The sequence below is a fragment of the Sceloporus occidentalis genome, unplaced genomic scaffold (genome assembly GCF_023333645.1).
Source record: "Sceloporus occidentalis isolate IW3139 unplaced genomic scaffold, rSceOcc1.0.p SCAF_1, whole genome shotgun sequence".
Classification (NCBI taxonomy): domain Eukaryota; kingdom Metazoa; phylum Chordata; class Lepidosauria; order Squamata; family Phrynosomatidae; genus Sceloporus; species Sceloporus occidentalis.
The window spans coordinates 86089773-86108472 of NW_028316981.1; the positions used below are offsets into that span (position 1 = coordinate 86089773).

Consider the following 18700-nt stretch of genomic DNA (forward strand, 5'->3'; position numbering starts at 1 on the left):
CAACAGCCTCCTTTTAGTCATCTTGGCTTCCAGGGGGAGTTTAGACATTATCTGTTCAAGTACCCAAATGTTTACTGTTTTGGCTGCCTACAGTATCTTTAGTATTCTTCTCCAGCAACACATATCAAATAAGTTGATTTTCTATCAGCCTCCTTCACTGTCCAGCTCTCACATCCATACTTGGTGATGGGGAATACAATGGTTTGGACGATCCTGACCTTAGCATTCAGTTTTATGTCTTTGCACTTTAGGATCTAGTCTATTCATTCATAACTGACCTCCCCAATCCTAATCTTCTGATTTCCTCACTACAACCTCCGTTCTGGTTAATGGTTGATCCAAGGTAAAAGAAATCATTAACAATTTCAATTTGTCATCTGGATTGAATTTATGTTTCCAACTTTGCATCTGAGAAAGTAGGCTCATGTCCACGAAAGCTCATGCTACCAACTTCTTTCTTTCAGTTAGTCTCAAAGATCCCTTTGCATACAAGATCCCTTTGCATACAAACATAACAGATAGCATTCAAGGACAACTAGTGGTAATCCTGTAACTTGATAGATGTCTGGGCTCTTAACCAGCTTTCTGATTCATTATGGCAACATATTCATTAATTTTATTCTGTAAATATATACACAAGACAAATCAAGAAACTGGAAACTTTTGCTTTAGCTCTAAATACTAATCATCCAATATATTTTCAAAGTAAAGATTTCAGACAACATAGCTCACCTTAAATGATATTTCATACTGTTCTCCTCCCCATATCTCCAGGCCTGCATCATATCCTCCCAGCTCCCAGAACCACTTTCTATCAACTGCAAACAGTCCTCCAGCCATTACAGGAGACCTTAGGGTAAAATCAGACTCCATGTTACAAACATATGGATACGCTTCTTTAACTGTTACATCTACAGATCTATATAAATTACATTACCAGCTTTTTATTTCAATTTTAATATTTTTCTACCATTCCATCTTTGAGCTGCTAGCAAGCTCTTCAGTGTTGCTATTTAAACAATTTTCTTTATACCCTAAAAAACAAAACAGGAGAACGTGGCAGAGCTTCTTTCAGAAATCAGAGAGCTCCCAGTCCTCTAGTATAAAAGATGGATAGGCAGGGTAAACCAATAAAATCAGTACAGAACTCTCCAATGATTTACAGCTAAATATGCCCCCCTCCCTGGCTTGTCTACCCGGCAAGAGACCCTGGATGGAACCTAACCATCTAGAAACCTAACCTTACCACATGTGGCTCAAAATGCTGCATCATAAAACTGAAGGCCCAGCTATTAAATTCATATAACCTAGTTCATCTAGAAATATATCAATTTAATAGCTGGGCCTTCAGTTTTATGATGCAGCATTTTGAGCCACATGTGGTAACAGAGCTAGTTGGATGCCAGAAATATACTTTTACATTTCAGAATAAAATTCTTTAAACTAAACTAAAATTCTTTTAAAAGCTTGACTCACACTATACAAACTTTTCAATTTTGAAGGGATTATTCATCTGTTTGATTTTTCTTCATGTACTTAAGATGTTTAAAAGTTTAATCAATTATTTCACTGATATACATGTGAACGAGCACAGTTACTCAGTGATTTTTCTTGTCAAATGAATCTGGATGTTCTCTGATTTCACAGTACCTGGATGATCTGTGAAGAAGACCCAACTGAAACATTTTTGCTAGTTATCCATCAAACCTCTCTGTATGAAAATGAAGTAGTAACACCTTGTTCAGGCAGAATTCTCCCGATTTCCCAAAGGAAGGGGTTTGGGAGGCTCTGGAGGCTGCTGGGGGAGAGAGGGTAGGGATGTCACCCTTAGTGATTTGCTAGCACTACATTAGATTCAACTTGATGAAAATGTTGTTCATGTTTGCATCAATTTAAACAGCACATACTGTATGTGCTATTAATTTTTATCATTTGAAACCTATTTATTTCAATCATAAATTACTTTCATACATTTGTAATTGGCCTCCTGAGTTTCTTTTTTTTTGTTAGTTTTTGTGGACAGAAATGCTATGTTGTTGTTCTTGTTGTTGTGTATCTTAAAGTCATTTCCAATATATGGTGACCCTAATGCAACTTTATCATGGGATTTTCTTGGCAAGGTTTGTTCAGAGGGGGTTTGCCATTGCCTTCCATTGAGGCTGAGAGACTGTGACTTGTACATGGTCAGCCAGTGGGTTTCCATGGCCAAGTGGGAATTTGAACCACCACACCATGCTGGCTCTCATAAAATGCTATAGACAGAAGCACTACAAATGTCCCTCCGAAATGAATTCTGGCCTAAAATGTTCCAAAATAGTTTCTATCTGTCTGAAAGCACCTAGGCCAAGAGCCTACTATCTCAGTAACAGCCCAGCTTGTTAAACACCTATTCACACTTTGTTTCACAAACTTACTCAAAAGGGTCACTGGGATCTGGTTTCTGTAATTCAGGAGGAATTGGAATTCGCTTGTAATACATCTCCCAGTCAAATGCTCCTCGCATTGCATCTCCAGCTTGTGTTTCATAGCCAAAGTGGTCATGGTCTATTACATCAATCATTGGACAAACAATAGTCTTGCGGTTTCGAGCAATGCGGTCTGATGAGTAAAGAGAAAAGTGTTAAGTTTGTACTTGCTGCTTCTTTCATCTGTAACAAAAGAAGACATCTACCGTGGAAATAAAGAACCTCAGAGCATGACACCAAGCTCAAGATACAGCAGGGCCCTAAATTCAAGATTCAGTATAGTATGCTATATAAATAGGTTCAAGGTGCTTTATTTTCATTTTTCTGTCACAAAAAAACAGGTTCCTATCAAGTGTCCATCTGACTAATGAAAAAAAACCCTTGTTACCTTATCTATCCTTTGAGTTGAATTTATTACAACTCAATTCAATCAAATTTAAGTTTATAACATATGGAAACCAACTGTTACATGGAGGAGTGCTGAGAGATGATATGATAGCTATCTTTAAATCTGAAGGGATGTCACATAGAAGTTGGAGCCTTTTTCCTGCTGCTCATGAACCCAACTGGCTTAAATTACAAGAGATTCCACCTAAATATCAGACCTTACGTTTTGTCTATGTCACAACTGGTTGAACTGCTTACAAGGTAATAAATATTCCAAAACTCATAAATATTCTATTATTTTAAGCTCAAAAATTAGCACTCTTAGTGTTTTCAGCCTACCTCCTGTACCTACCTCAGTTTGGCTGGTATTAAAACCTGACATAGGCCCTAAAGGAAATAACAGGCATTCTTGGATGGGCTGGGAACAGGTCCCATGCAGTCAGGAAACTATAAAGTCAAGCTGACTGTAGGATGGATGTAGAACAAGAAATAAACAAGAAGCTGGACAAAGCAAACAGAGAAAAGGCATAAGATAGACTAATTGGAAAGACAGCTTGCAGGAAATCATGGCAAAATAAAACATTCTGTAGATGACAGAAGAGGCGAGACAGTAATGCTTGTCTTATACTCCATTCAGCAAGTGTCCCAGGAATCGAGGTTAGAATACAAGTGTAATTCAGTTCAGGTCAGCCACAGGGTATCCAGCAGGATGAAGAGAGAAGCAAGCATTGTTCAACCAATTCTGCAGGGAAGCAAGGGGGCCAGCTCATCAGCCAAACTATCTTTATATTGGTCCTGCAAGACCGCATCATTCCAGTCCAGGTCCTGGGTCAAGAGCTGGAAGGCAGCAGTGCACATGGCAACAGGCCCCTTCCCTTGGTGCATGCATCAGATGCAACAGTCGGCAGTTTCAGCTTGCGTAGGGTCTCTCATAGCTCTCCCATTCCCTTCAAAAAGTCATCCAGGTTGGCATGACTGAACAAGAAAGGGGATGGGCCATTTTGTAACTGGACCAGCAAGCAGGCTGATTATGAATGCCACCTTTACCTGTCCAGTGAGGAAGTCTTCAGGATGGAGCTGCATGTACAGCTGACAATGAGCCAAAAAGAAACTGGTCTGAAGAGCCACTCAACATCTCTGGTGTAGACACAGGGCACTTGTGCTGAAGTGGCTGCAAAACAGGCAGTAGCTCCTGCTGGTTAAACTGTGCCTGCAGACTGGCCACAGCTATAGTTGGCTGATGTACTTGCTCAGATAGAGCCTGGTTCTGTTGAAGCAGTGCCTCCATGCTGCCAGTGTTTGCATTAATTTCAACTTGTCCTATACTCCCGTCAGCAAATGTGCCAGAAATCACGTGGTTAGAATACAAGAGCTATTAATTCAGACCATTTCAGTCATGGGATATCCAGCAAGATTAAGAAAGAAGCAAGAGAGAGTTGCTCAGCTGGTCGAGAGGTTGTTCATCAAGTTGACAGTCCAGATAAACAAAGCCAACAATAAGTGAAACAGGGTCTTAAATGGTAGCCAGGCCAAGGTCAAAAACTGGAACACTGTAAAAGTACTGCAAGTCACCAAGAAAGGAGGGTTTAAAGAAACAAGTTGCAAAGGAGTGGCTGGGAGATTTACAGGCAGCTGTTTCAAGACCTCAGGTGCCTAACTATGTCAGGGTCTCCTACTTAATAATCTCTGGGAGCAGCACAGTCTTGTTGTTGCTTGATAAATTATGGCAATTGATCCTCAGCCTCTGCAGCCTCTACTGGGGAGCAGGGCCTCCCTCTGCCTCAACCCCCAATTGCTCAGATAGAGCGTTGCTATCAGGAGCTACAGATTCCAGGCTATCTGCCTCCTCTTCACTATCTGAATCCTTGGGCGAGTTATGACAATGCTAGAGAGACAAAATGGAAAAAAATAGAAAATGGGCTGTAAAGAAAATTAAACAAAGGTGTCATGGAACTCAAGTGATCAGGAAAAAAATTAGGACTAGGGCAAAATTTCATATAAGTCCTAGAGGCAGGAATGAGAGAAAGGAAGTGGACAGAACAGGAAGATTTGAAATATTTGTGAGACAGTAAGCATAGGCTTCCTAACAGGAATAAACCTTGAAATGGCAGCAGTGCTTTCACAATTAAACAGAAAGAGAATCCTGCCTTTTGAGGAAGCAGCATTGTAACTGGCTAATTGTAAGAAGACAATATGTAAGCAGCAAGGGGAGACTGACTTTCACATACTACATCTCAAATCTACATCAGTCTAGATTCAGGCTTCTGGTATTCAAGTGTCTTGAAAGAAGTCACATCCAACATTATTTTCCATTTTTTTAACCACCTATCTGCTTGGCATTTAAAAAAATAGCAACAAAATCCCCTTCCCCTTAAAATGCCATACTGTTGTCACTGAAGAATGCAAACCAGACACTGTCAAGTATTAGGGAAAGCCCCATAACAAAGGGGCTGTGCAGACTGCCCCTGAAGGGGCGGCATGCAGCTGGCTTGGTTTTCGCCAGATTGGGGTCATGGCAACTGCATGCTGCAGCCCCGATCTGGTCTTTACACAGTGCAAAAAAGAGCCATATAAAAAGCAGCTCCTTTTGTGCCCTGGAATGGGCACCATAGCTGCCGGCATCACGGCTTTATGGCGCTCCTTTGGCACTGTGTCATCTAAACGCAGTGTCAGAGGAATGCCGTGACACCACGCACCATGTGGTGCGGCACACAGTGGGGCATTCATCATGTGGACATAGCACCCCGACTCTGCCCCCAAGCTGGCCTTTCCTACCATTCTGCACAGCCCCAAAGTGTCATTAAAAACAAAACATTTTGAATGAAACTGTATGTTAGATTTTAGCCTTTTGTATTTCTGAATGCACAGTATATATAGCTAGAAAGGTAGTAAAAAAGAGCACTGCTACCTCTATTTATCAGATTTGAATGTATGTTAAATAGCTTCCTTACCTAAAAGGGGTGGCAACCAGTTCACATTGGCCTCACAGTGGGAGTCTAAGAAAGTGATAACATCTCCAACTGCTGCTGTAGCCCCCAGCATTCGGGTCCTTATCAGCCCTTCTCTCTTCTTGGTTCGGAGAATCCTCACTTTAGGAAACTGGGCCATATAGTCTTCCAAGTGCTTTTTAAGATGTTCTGCATGCAAAGATAAAGTATCTATTAATCTCTTTGATTTTTTTTTTTTTTTTTGCAGCCTTAGAACTGTGTTTCCAGAACATGGAATAATTTTTCAGTTAAGTTCAAATAGTTTTATATTTTCCAGAATTTTTGGTTTAAACATTTAATATTAACATCTATCTAGACAATCATAATTAATACCTTTAAACTGCAAACAGAACTAAATGCAAAACAACTGGAGAAGCAAGTGGGAAAGAACAAAAATACTTGAAACCATAAAGGCTTAGAAATGTCAGAAAGCCTCTTATGAATGCTTTTGAAAGCTTTGAGAAAACTGTGCTTCAGCAGCATGTCTGAACAATAAAAATACATAATTTCTTTTTTGATCTTCCATTAAAATGTTAGATAGGGTATGTAGCTTCAAGTACTGTATATACTCATGTATAAGTCTAGAAATTTAAGTCAAAAAATTGACCCCCAAAACCTAAGTTGACTTATCCACGGGTCAATGTAAGTATTGTATCTTAACTCTTATTTAAAAGAAGGAACCATAGCCTTGTGAAAGACAAGAGTATAATCTGTCCTGGAAGCACCAACCCCCTTTTCTCTCTTATCTACCCAACTTTAAGAGTGAGCGGCAAGAGTTATAGCTGCTGGAATTTTTTGACATACTTTGACATTGTTTTCCTTTGCTTCATCCTTTAGATCGTTTGCTATATGCCCCTAAATTTTGCCCTCGACTTATCCATGGGTCATATCAAAATCCATAATTTTGGCCCCCAAACTTGCCCTCAACTTATACATGAGGTCGACTTATAGTTGGATATATACGGGGTAGTCACATTTCAAAAAGATGATCACTGCTCCTTTTTTCTAGCTATAAACCTTAGACTAAGAAAATATCTGTAGCTAGACAAATCTACTAATAAATTATTAAATTACAGTGGATTCTTCCCATCTGTCAGGGTTCAGTTCATGATCCCTCTCTTGATGGGAAAAAACACTGATGGTGGCACTCCATATTATTCAATGGGTGATGACATAAGCATGTTGCCATCAGCATGTCTGCATGCATGCACTGCCACTGAATAATCTGAAAGGTGGCGATCTGCAGGTGGTCGAATCCATGGACCACTAGCCTGCCGATGTAATCGTCCTACTGTACTACACAGTCAAAGAGCACACGTTTGTCCATTAAAAAAAACACGTGAGTAATTAAATACAATGATCCAATTCTGATATACATGTTAACAAGCACATAGTTAACCCATAAATATATGTTAATAATGCAAGCAACTTTTAAACCACTATTTAAAGCAAGATGATGTTTGTCATAAAACTCCTCTACATTTTTATCACTGTATCTGTCTGTTCCAAGAACTAGGTATGCTCAGGCTGCTACTCAAGTTATTTAGGGCCCGAACAGACAGTCCAAAGTAAAGCTGCTTCGGGTCACTTTGGAGGTATGCTGTTTAAATGACACATGCATCTTAAGAGGCCAGAAGCTGCACCAAAGCTGCACTCCAGTCCTTAGGACTGGAGTGTGGCGCAGCTTCTGGCCTTTTAGGATGTGTCCATCATGTAAACAGGATACCTCCAAAGTGACCCAAAGTAGCTTTATTTTGGCCTGTCTGTTCAGGCCCTAAATTCCAAAGGTCTTTCCCATGTTTTTCAATACTTATATAAAATTGCTGGGATCGTTTAACTGGAGATGTAAGCAAAAGTGTTGCGAATATGTGGGGTGCTCATCTCTACTTCTCTTTTTCATCTAATACTAGGCAAGCTGATATTCTGAACAAGTGACTGGACAGGATAATGGACAGGGTGGAAGACCAAAAAACCAGACCCAATCCAGATAAATTGATGATCTGGTTATTGGTACTTCATCTGTCCATTTCATTGCTTTCTAGAGGGAACGAATCAGAGTCACAGTCCCTGGGTATTCTTGAATCCCAGGAAATCAGGTTAAGAGTTTCTGGATATTCTTGAATCCATCATTTAGCAGTAGAGGTATAGGCTGCTTTGGTAGCTCAAAGCTCCTTCTATCAGCTTATCAAATGCAAGCCTACCTGGACAGAATTAGTCTCAGCAACAGCTATTCATACTAAGATATTCTTGTTAGGATTATTCAAAGGATATGCCTTTGGAAATAACATGAAAACATCAGTTATAGTCCAAAACAGGGCAGTTAGACAATTAATTGGATATTCTCACATACCAATGGCATATATCTGTCTGTCCCTGGTTTTCACTCCACCAAATATATCTGAGGAAGTGGACTGAAGTATACGAAAGCTCATGCTGCCAATTTCTTTCAGTTAGTCTCAAAGGTGCTACAAGATCTCTCTACAAATTAATTGGACTGGCTGATACAGTCATATTGTGGCAGTATTTTGCCCCATCCACAATGGTTACTCAGCCATTTTTAGGTTCAATTTGTGGTACTGCCTTTACCTGTAAGGGCCAGGTTATCTAAATGAGGATTTCATCCCATATTTACTATTCAGACCCTACAGTAAGCCCAAGCCTCTCTTCTATGCGCCTCTGTCAAATGAGAACACAGTTGGCTGCTAAAGAAATTGCCTTTTGAGCAGCTTCACTCAATCAGGGTATAGCTAACACAGAGAGACTTGCCTAGTGCTGACATTATGATCTGTTTGGTATCTGGTGAAGATCCTTATCCTCTTAGGAATTTTAAGAACTGTTTTATTGTTTTTAGATCTTTGCATTGTTCTTTTTTCTGTTATATTTTGATTTTATTATGTAGTGTACTGTTCTCATCTCTTACTATTTGTTTCATCTAAGTTGTTTATATGCTGTTTTATTATCAATGATTTATTAACTTTGTGTTTCATGTTTGTAATTTATCTTTACACCACCAAGGTAATTTCAGCTATTAGATAGTCTAACACAATAAAAAAATTAAAAAAATAAATTCCAAGTATACTACAACAAGTAAAAGCTTGTTTATATTTCACTGATAACTACTTTGTATTTTAAAAACAATCAAAGGAACAAATGATGAAAGGTAACACTTTCCTTCAAAAGAACAACTATTAAAAGACACAATTTGCTATGACAGTTTAAATAAACAAACATGCAAATGATTATATAACTGCCAACAAGTTATTACACTACTAAGCAGTAGATTATTCCACTTTCATATAGTTATATTCTGATGTTAAAAAGAACTATCAGAAGTAGTTAGCAGTATCGAAATACATTGTCTTAGCCAAACATCAAGAAGTACACCTGACAAGTTCACTCATTGTTTAACAATTCTAAAATCCAGCAAAGATATAACTAAGTTCTCCTAATAGCTGCAAATTCCCATGCTTGAGAAAGTATTGGGTGGTTGAGTCATTCCAACTAGCTCACACGAGTATAATTAGCATCCTTTAAGTCAAGACCTAAAAGAGTTTAATTTAGGCTAAATTAATGAATAATGGTTGAAATTAAAACACAAAGCTATATATCCAAACTACAGGGATTCTGAATCAAGGTTCCAGTGAAGGCATTCTGATTGCTGTTTTTGTTCTGATCCTGCTTTGTTTTTAGTAAGTCAGGAATACACCCAGGCTGGTACATTGTTCTTCCACTTTAAAAAATAATTTTGACTTTCCTCACGCTGTTGAAAGTATAGCACATTGTGGTGAACATATGCATGATTACATTTGGGAGACTATGCTCAGTTTTGGTTTAAAAACTGCAGAAACAGCAACTGAACTTATTAGTGGGCTGGAGCCACATTCTTGTAATGTACATTTCTAAACATCGGAAAAAAGAAAAAGGTAAGGACAGGGAAAGGATAGTTGTGCATAAAGTTATGCATGATGTAGAGAACAGAGTTACTAGAACCCAGAACCATGCAACAGCATTTTATACAGCACATAAACTATGGAATTTTCTCTTAAAGATTATGGTGATTTCTAGCAGCACACAGAGCTTTAAAAGGGGCATGGACAAATTCACTGAGTATAAGACTACCAATGATTACTTGTCATGTCAGCTATATGCTATATCAAGGACAAGAGGCAGGAAGCCTCTGAATGCCAGTTTTGGGGGAATAACAGCAGGTAAGAACGAGTGCCTTTATTTCCTGCTTTTGGAAAATACTCTGACTGCTGTTGGAGTATTAGCATCAAGGCTTGTTTTGTAGATCTAGGTTTTTTTGCTTGAGAAAGGGGGTTGTCTTCTATGCAGGAACACTCTGTATATCTCTATGGTCATTTGGTCAGTGTTGCTTGTGAAGAGGTCACTTCCCATAGCCCTCCCTTTTTGGGGAGAGGGGTCAATAAAGTTTATTACCTTTTGTTCTCTGTCCTTTTTCTCTCTCTGCTCTCACGAAGCATGGAAGCAGAAACCAGGCTGTGCTGCTAAAGATGTATTTTTTTCTTACTTGCACACGAGAGTCAGCTCTAGGGACTCTTCTACCAAGTATAGTTTTCTGTACTGATTAGTTATTTTTGTAGAACTTAGATGTAGCAAAAAGTAAGTTTCTTTTTACCTACCAATGTATCCTGTTTATTTGGCAGAAGCTCACATCTAGTTGTTTTTACTAAATACCTGCAGAGTACACACTTGTTGCTGTTGGTGCTGCTGCTGCTAAACTGATTTAAGCACAATTAACCAAAACCATTTTTCTAACAACTGCAAGCCTTTGGTATACATAGGCAGACATGACAAAGCAAGCAGGTTGGAAAAGGATAATTCGCCACAGCACATACATTCTTAATTTTTAAAAAACTTGATAGAAATATGTTATTTACAAAGTATATTTTAAAATTGTACTATCATGCAATGGATAGAATGGTGAAAATAAAAAATAAATAAAAATGAGAACACAGCAGGCTCATTGATTGTAATGATAATAATAAATATCCTGCTTTCTTCCCAGGTTTTAAGGCATTTTACAACAGATTAAAACAGCATAGCTAAAAATTCACAAAATACAAAAGTTAAGAAGTGATTAAACTATCAAAATAAATTAAAACCCATTCAAAACATAAACCATAACACAACAGCACAACAAAATCGACAAATAGAAAATCCAGCATAATGAACAAAACCCAACCTGCCTAAACAATCAGTTTTGTTCTGTTGAAACAGAAAAGTCTTCACATGTTTACTAAAAGAGAGTAGGGAGGGTGCCAGACTAACCTTTCTGGGAAAGGCTTTCCAGAGCCTGGGGGCAGCCATTGAAGAGGCCACCTCGCTGTTCCCACCAGATGTACTTGTGAGAGTTGTGGGACAGAAAGAAGGACCTCCCTAGCAGAGCTCAAAATATGGGGCAGGTTCATAAGGGAGAATATGGTCCTTCAAATAACCTGGACCTGACTCATAGCATGAAAGATTTCCTCTACTTCTGATCACATATTTCAGAGTTGTTGCTTAATGTTAAAAAAAATAGCTGGGGAAAAGATTAGCCACAATGTTATGGAAAGGGTAGAGTCTGACAGATTCAAAAAGTGGGAAGAAAATGTCTTCTAATTAGCTCATGTAAATTAATTGCACAGTTTGATTCAAACAAGTGAAAATTAGGAGGGAATGTAGGTCAATTGCACAGCTTCATGTTTTGCACAAAGAAGTCCCCAAGTTCACTCCCTGTCACCTTCAGTTAAAACGATTTACTAGCAGATGATGATGTCAAAGTTCCCAGATAGAGAACTTGGGAAGAGTAGAAAATACTTGGCTAGTTGGGCCAAGTTGATAGCATAAACAACCAAGGAAACCTTTGATCAGATGGGTTTAACAGATGTAAAAGTTAAAATAGGAGGTGTCTCTCCCCCCATAGGTACATGAAATCAAAAAGTTAACATCCTCCATAATATCCCATTTTATGTTTATTAAACCATATGGCTGAAAGTATTGGAAACTATTGTGATGACTTAGGGGCTGAACAGACTGCCCCTAAGGGGCTGAACAGACCACCCCAAGAGACAGTCTGCAGCTGCCTCTTCACTGAATCGGGGCCGTGGCAACTACACCACAGCCCTAATGTGGACTTTCCGTGGCACCAAAAGGACCCACAAAAAACAGTTCGTTTTTGCACTGTGGAAAGGGCACCATAGCTGCTAGCCCCATGGCTTTTTGGCTCTTCTTTGGCACTGCGTCATCTGGATGCAGTGCTGGAGCACTGTGATGCCACCTGCCATGCAGGTGGCATGACGGTAGCGGTGGGGAATGCATTGTGTGGACGCCATGCCCCCACTCTGCCCTGAGGCTGCCATTTATCATGGTCTGTACAGGCTGATAGCCATTTATTTTCACCTTTAACTAGAAAAGGAGTTCAGATAAAGAAAGGTAGGTAAGTAAAACAATTTATCATATTTCAGTGTTTACAGATTATTCAATTGACTTTAGGATTTCAACCAATGAATCTGAACACACGTTATTTTTCTATATGCCATATTCTGCAGAAAAAAAAACCTAGGTTACATGTGACAGGGCTTTCTCTGTAGCATCACCTTGATTATGCAGCTCCCTCCAAAGGGAGGTCAGTCTGGCTCCATCCCTTCTGAGTTGCCAGGAAATTACCAGCAAGCTCCACTGAAGTTATTTAAGAATCTATTTTTAGAAATTCTTCGGCATATGTGCAGACTAATTTGATATATAACATGTGTTTTGTTCAGTCATATATGTCTGTATGAACAAATACTACAACAGACATACCTCTGTCACTGAAATCATCCACTAGCACAATTTCAGCTATCAGTTCAGGTGGAGAGCGGTTAAGAACACTGTGCACTGTTCTGAGAAGTGATGACCATCCTTCATTGTGGAATGGAATTATTACGCTGGTGTTGGGGAGTTTTTCCAGGTACAGCTTGCTATTGCAGCTAGAAGATGGATGAACATAGTTACTGCTTGATCATGAACCATAAAATGGTACTACTACTATAACTGTTAAAGTATTCATTCATTTGATTTCTTTAGGTAGCTAAATGTTAGACACTAAATTGATAAACAGCATGTATTAGACCAATTAATGAAGGACAGGATTGTTCCCAATGGCTCATATCTGGCAAGAAACATAAATCTCTCAGAGCCTATGGAAAAACACCAGCAGCTTTCAGCTTTAAAAAGCTCCAAAAATATGTACAAAGAAAAGTATCAGTAAAAACACAACTTATTGGAAATTATACACACAGAACACACACACAGAACACACACACACACACACACACACGGCTCGCACCATACATGGGCTTGCTGTATGCGGCTTTGAGCTTATGCATATAGCAAGCCCCATAGGACAAAATGGCGCCAACATAAGAATAAATGGGCTTTCACCTTACGCATTTTTTCTTATGGGCGGAGGAGGGGGGGTCTGGAACGGATCCCCTGTATATAGGAAGGGCTCACTGTACACACACACGCTACAACTTCTTGATTCTTTGGCTGCATCAACTCTGCAGAATTAATGCAGTTTGACACTGCTTTAACTATCAAGGACCAATGCAGTGGATTTCTGGGATTTGTAGTTTTGTTAGAGATTTAGCTTTCCCTGTCAGAGAACCCTGGTGCTCCAACAAACTACAAATCCCAGAATTCCATGATATTGAGCCTTGGCAGTTAAAGCGGTGTCAAACTGCATTATTTCTGCAGTGCAAATGCAGCCTTAGTTACAATTTCAGAAGAGTTCTAGAAGTAGTATTAGATAACTGCATGCACTGAGAATGTGTGGGATCATCAAGGTCAATGCCAACTGATATGATACTGCAAGAAATATTTAAAAAACGTCAATTCTAGAAATAAGGACTTTTGCACTTACTTTGGATGTCGTATATCTGGTAGAGAGCGATTGAAAGAAATTTTGTCACTCACAAAAATATTAAAACCATTTTCCCTGTATGCCTGATCAACTCGCTCAGCATCAGTCATAGGATAGGGTTTTCCCTGTTCTCCATTTCCTTCAAACACAAACAAATGAAATCATTATTATCACATTCTAACTGTAGAAAAATTACTCACTCACCTACCCACCCACATTCAAATCTCAAGAAACCAGATCCCTTCTTTCTTCAGCTCTAGGCAATAATGATCATGCCACATTCCATCATTAGTACAGTATGATTTCATAACAGTCCAAAACTGTTAAGTAGCCAAGCAGCTGTAAGGGTAAATGACAGTTTTAAGAATGCTGGTTTAAGAATTGTGAATGATAAAATTTTAATATTTTGAAAAGGTATGCTAATGTAGACTCACTAAAATTATCCTGGTTTATAAATGACATATGTATTGCATTGTTCATTCCATCCCCCTGCCCCCATTTTGAGATCTCCTATTCCATGCATTTTTAATTGTGACACCAACTACAGAAACAGGTTATTCACTTAACATTAACTCCCCCCTCAGGATAAGTTTGCCTCATATGGACTGGGTCAAATGGTGTCTTTAAAAACCTGTGGAAGTTTTTTCCTGTTTATCTTCTAATGACGCCACTATTTGCCATTGGAGGACACAATTGAACTGTGGCAAATATTCAACATCCTCATCACTGACTACATACATCTGATTATCTGTCAGCTCTTGCCACTTGCACTTCTGGTACAAAGGTCAATATAACCCAATTTGATAATGCTGCTCTACGCAGAGAAGGACTGAACATGCTGCTGCTGCCACTACTTATAAAACCTTTCCCCCACTAAGATGTCTTCCTAATTGGTGTTACTGTGTCAAGCAAAAGACTGCCAAAATTACGGCCCAGAGCACTCTTGCCATGGCGTTTGGAGGTTTTGCCAAATAGTTCATTCTCCTTTTCTAAGGCTCAGACCAAGAAGAAATGTACTACTGCCTGCCACCAGCACAGCCCTGCCACTTTCCAGCTAGCTACAATATTTATAGTTCATGCTGAGCCAACTAGTGCAAGAAGACAATGTATGAGCTCTATATGCACATGCCTGTTTATTTCATTTTGCTTCAAAACAGCAGGATACAGCACTCAAAACTCTGCTTAACATAAATTACCATTTTCTTTCTCTCCTTTTATTTTTAGTTCATCCAGGGCTTCTGCATTTAAGCCTTCCAAAAACCACTCCCTGACACATACTGGTACCCATCAGGTTTCAGGGAACACAGAATACAAACATGGCTGCTCAGGTAATCTCCTTATGCTGTCCCATACTATTTCTAAGTCTTGGAGGATAGGATTGCTTTTCCTCAGAACAAGACACACCTGCAAGCCTTTGGCTATCTCTGGCCATAAAAACAAAACTCATTAGGAGCAGGAGAGAACCTTGCTCAAGGGACTTCTTGATGGCTGCTCCCAGACTTTGAAACTCCCTCGGCAGGGAGGCTAGGATGACTGCCTCCTTGCTCTCCTTCTGCTGATTAGCAATAACTTTTCTATTCCAACAGACTTTTAGGAATTGACTGCAATGGATTTCAAAGCTGTGCTGTCTTGTTCATATTTTAATCTTTTGCCTTTTAATCAATTTTTAAATGGTTTAATTGTATTTTAAAATAACCTGTATATATTTTGCTGATGTTTTGTGTATATTTTAATTGGTACTGGTTTTAATATTTGTAAGTAGCCTTGAGTCACAGAACTGACACAATATAAATGCAACAACTACAACAACAAATGTAATATTTTGTGCTGGCAACTATTTTCCCTTCAGGTTGCTGAATATGGGGGTGAAGTAGATGGCTTGCCAGGAGCAGCTGGAGGCTGTTCTGGCTGTGATCATGTTGGGACCGTGTCAACTGCACGGCCTGCTTCCAAAGTGGGCCGCCACTGTGGTCCCAAGCCACCAGGAGCCAGATTTAATTGGCACTTTTTTGATCCAGTCTAAAGGACCGGATCGCAGTGCTGGAGTGGCTTCATGCTGCTTTGGGGCATGCATCATTTGAATGCCATGCCCCCAAAGCAGCTGGAAGCCACTTTTTTTGGTTTGTGCATTTAGGGCCATGGAAATGCAGTATTTGACAAAGACTGAATGAGTTAATATCTTTACCTGTCCGTTGCAAGTCTTTCCTTATGGAATCTCTATCATGCCAGTCTTTTTTTCTTTCTCCATTGCCAAAGTAAGCTTCTTTCTTTTGCCTTGTATGGAAACCCTTTAAACAAACATGATACACATTATACTTCTGTAAAAGCACCCAAAGGTTAAGTGGAATCACTGGCATGCCATACTTACAAAAATACTTTATTGGTTTCCTTGGAATTTTATTTCAAAATTACTTGCCTGTTTCAATCCATTCCCTTTCAGCTTCCCAATGAGTAAGTGACTGAGTTATGAAATACAATTTATGAGATAGGACAGGGCTACTCGAAGTGATGGTTGCTGAGCCATTGGTTGCCAGGGCCTGGAGAGTTTCCAGGAAAGAAGGGAAAATGGTATTCAATGGACACTAATGTAGTGCTGGTCCCTGGCACAATGGTGGAAAATGTTCCCCCTGAAAGTAATGAGATAGGGCACCTCTGGTTCAAATCTGGCTTTTGCTATCTATTCACATTAGCTTCTACATCTGCAGTGTGAACAAACTTTTATAGGCCTATTGTAGTGATTACTTAGATATGAAGTTCTCTAAACAAACCCTGTATTGTATACCAAAGTAAGAATCATCTATGCCACAGCACTTCTGATTTCTGTGCATAAATGTGAAAGTTGAATACCTCTCTAGGAATCTCTAGGTCCTCCAATGCAACTCTGTGGTCAATGTCTGACAGACCATAGAACTGTGCTGCAGGAGCTACAAAGGCCTAGTATACTCTCTAGGAATCTCTAGGTCTTTCAGTGCAACTTTTAGTTAAAGTTGACCATAAAGTTGCACTGGCGGACCTAGAGATTCCTAGAGAGAACATATTAATAAAATCCATAAATAATCAAATCCGCAAATATCAAAGCCGCAAATATGGATGGATGAGTGTAATTCTAAGTCATTTACTTTGAAAGGCCAAATATAAGAAAACTGTTGATGGTGTTTGTGATGTTTGTTTTATGTGAATTTTGTGAGTAATAAAAATTATTTTTTTTAAAAAAGACTGCATACCACATGCTGAAGACCTGTGGTTGGCTTACATTATTCCTGATCACACTATGATTTGGTTTAAATAAGGCTCAAATATGTTATTTGGGGCATCCTGCATAACAGATACTGGACAGCTGTTTTGGCCCCAAGCCATGGGAATTCTTTATACAAGGGACACCATATTACTGTTCCATTGTATTCAATGGGACCTGAGTATCCACAGATTTTGGTATCCACAGATGGTCCTGGAACCATACCCTAGCAGATATCAAGGGCCAACTATACTGAATTGAAGAATTGTGCAACTAAATGCACATATAATTTACAACCCAATGTACATGTGTACACTTTGTGCATCCAAGCACATCTCCATGCAAAACAGCAGTGCATACACAATTCTCCTTCTGCCACCTTGAACTGAATGTGGACAAAAACACCCCATCACTTCCATAAGGGAACTTTTACATGTGTAAGACAACAAATAGATTCTAGCCAATGCCTTTTTAAACCAACCAAATTGTCAAAACCCTTCATCAAGCCTGAAGTCACCAGATAACTGAAAAGGCAAAAGGCCAGTGTGCAATCACATTCTTCTGTTACTTTCAACTGGACAGTAGAATGCCTAAATAAAGTTATTAACTAAACTGCAACTAAAATTTAGGGCAAGAATTCACTTTCCACAATGTTTTTGACACTGGTTTGTTCTGGACTACCAAGAGGAACTGTATGATTCAGAAGATGATAGCTATAAACTACATTTATTTTTATTTTTGTGCTTTTATTTTTGTGCCTGACAATTCATTGGACTTCATATACCTGTTTACTGTAGCAAATTAATGCATCTAACTAAAGTACATTTTCCTCTAAAATACTGGCTTAATTTAGATCTAATTTTCCTCCATGGTTTTCTTATCTTGTTTTAATTAAAAAGATTCAAGGCATACTAATGTAACAAAAAAGGATTCAGATTTCTATAAATCCCCTGTTCTATTACCTACCATGTTTTGCTCAACATATTGCCAAAGGAATCTAGAAGCATTCAACACCTAAACACACACAAAATGGAATTTTAATCTTTTGTCTAATCACTATTTAGTATGACTGGTTCCAGCTAGAGTAGAAGAGTGAATACTGACATAATTCAACTGTTTTCTGTATCAAAAAAGATTTGAAATAATTATTCTGAAACTACTGGAGCTGGAGTTATTGTGGAAGAGCTTTAGAGAAACATTCAGGTAGCAGTAACAGTCAGTCAATGTTCTATAAACCTTCATCTTTAGGCTGACCACATAATATTTTGTTTCTATTACATATTGAAATAAAAATCCATTCAATAAGGCCAGGAGGTAGTTACACTGTGGAAGATAGAGGACAGGTATACAGATAGCAAACACTAGATTACATTTATTATCAAGAAAAAACTTGACTGTACATCTAATCATTAGTTGAATGACATAGAACAAGTATTGCTATACAGAGGGAGAAAGCTCTTGCGCTTCAATTAAATGAAGCCTCCATGTTTCATCAGTAAACCCACAAATGCTAAAACAATTTGAGGGAAATCACAAGCACCAGATTTTTTAAAAAAATTGTTTTCAAATTATATACATATGTGAAACTAAAACTGAGTATATTTGAAAAATGGACACAAATCCATTATGCAATGGGGAAAATGTGTAAAAATGTACATGTTAAAGAATGCATACATCAGGAAAAGAATGTACCAAAATAAATATGGATTTCTATGTAGGA

At 38.8% G+C, this 18700-nt stretch overlaps 1 protein-coding gene across 1 annotated transcript in view; it reads right to left on the reverse strand.

The window, feature by feature from the left end:
• The window catches only part of LOC149321754 (polypeptide N-acetylgalactosaminyltransferase 10), a 64106-nt gene that overhangs the window by 27223 nt on the left and 18183 nt on the right, over nucleotides 1-18700 (reverse strand). Inside the window, exons 2-7 of the mRNA XM_089528034.1 lie at nucleotides 15931-16033; nucleotides 13746-13884; nucleotides 12644-12810; nucleotides 5804-5989; nucleotides 2415-2598; nucleotides 733-850 (exon numbers count right to left, since the gene is read on the reverse strand). Of these exons, the coding sequence (XP_089384160.1) occupies nucleotides 733-850; nucleotides 2415-2598; nucleotides 5804-5989; nucleotides 12644-12810; nucleotides 13746-13884; nucleotides 15931-16033 (897 nt within the window). The remainder of the gene's footprint in view (nucleotides 1-732; nucleotides 851-2414; nucleotides 2599-5803; nucleotides 5990-12643; nucleotides 12811-13745; nucleotides 13885-15930; nucleotides 16034-18700) is intronic.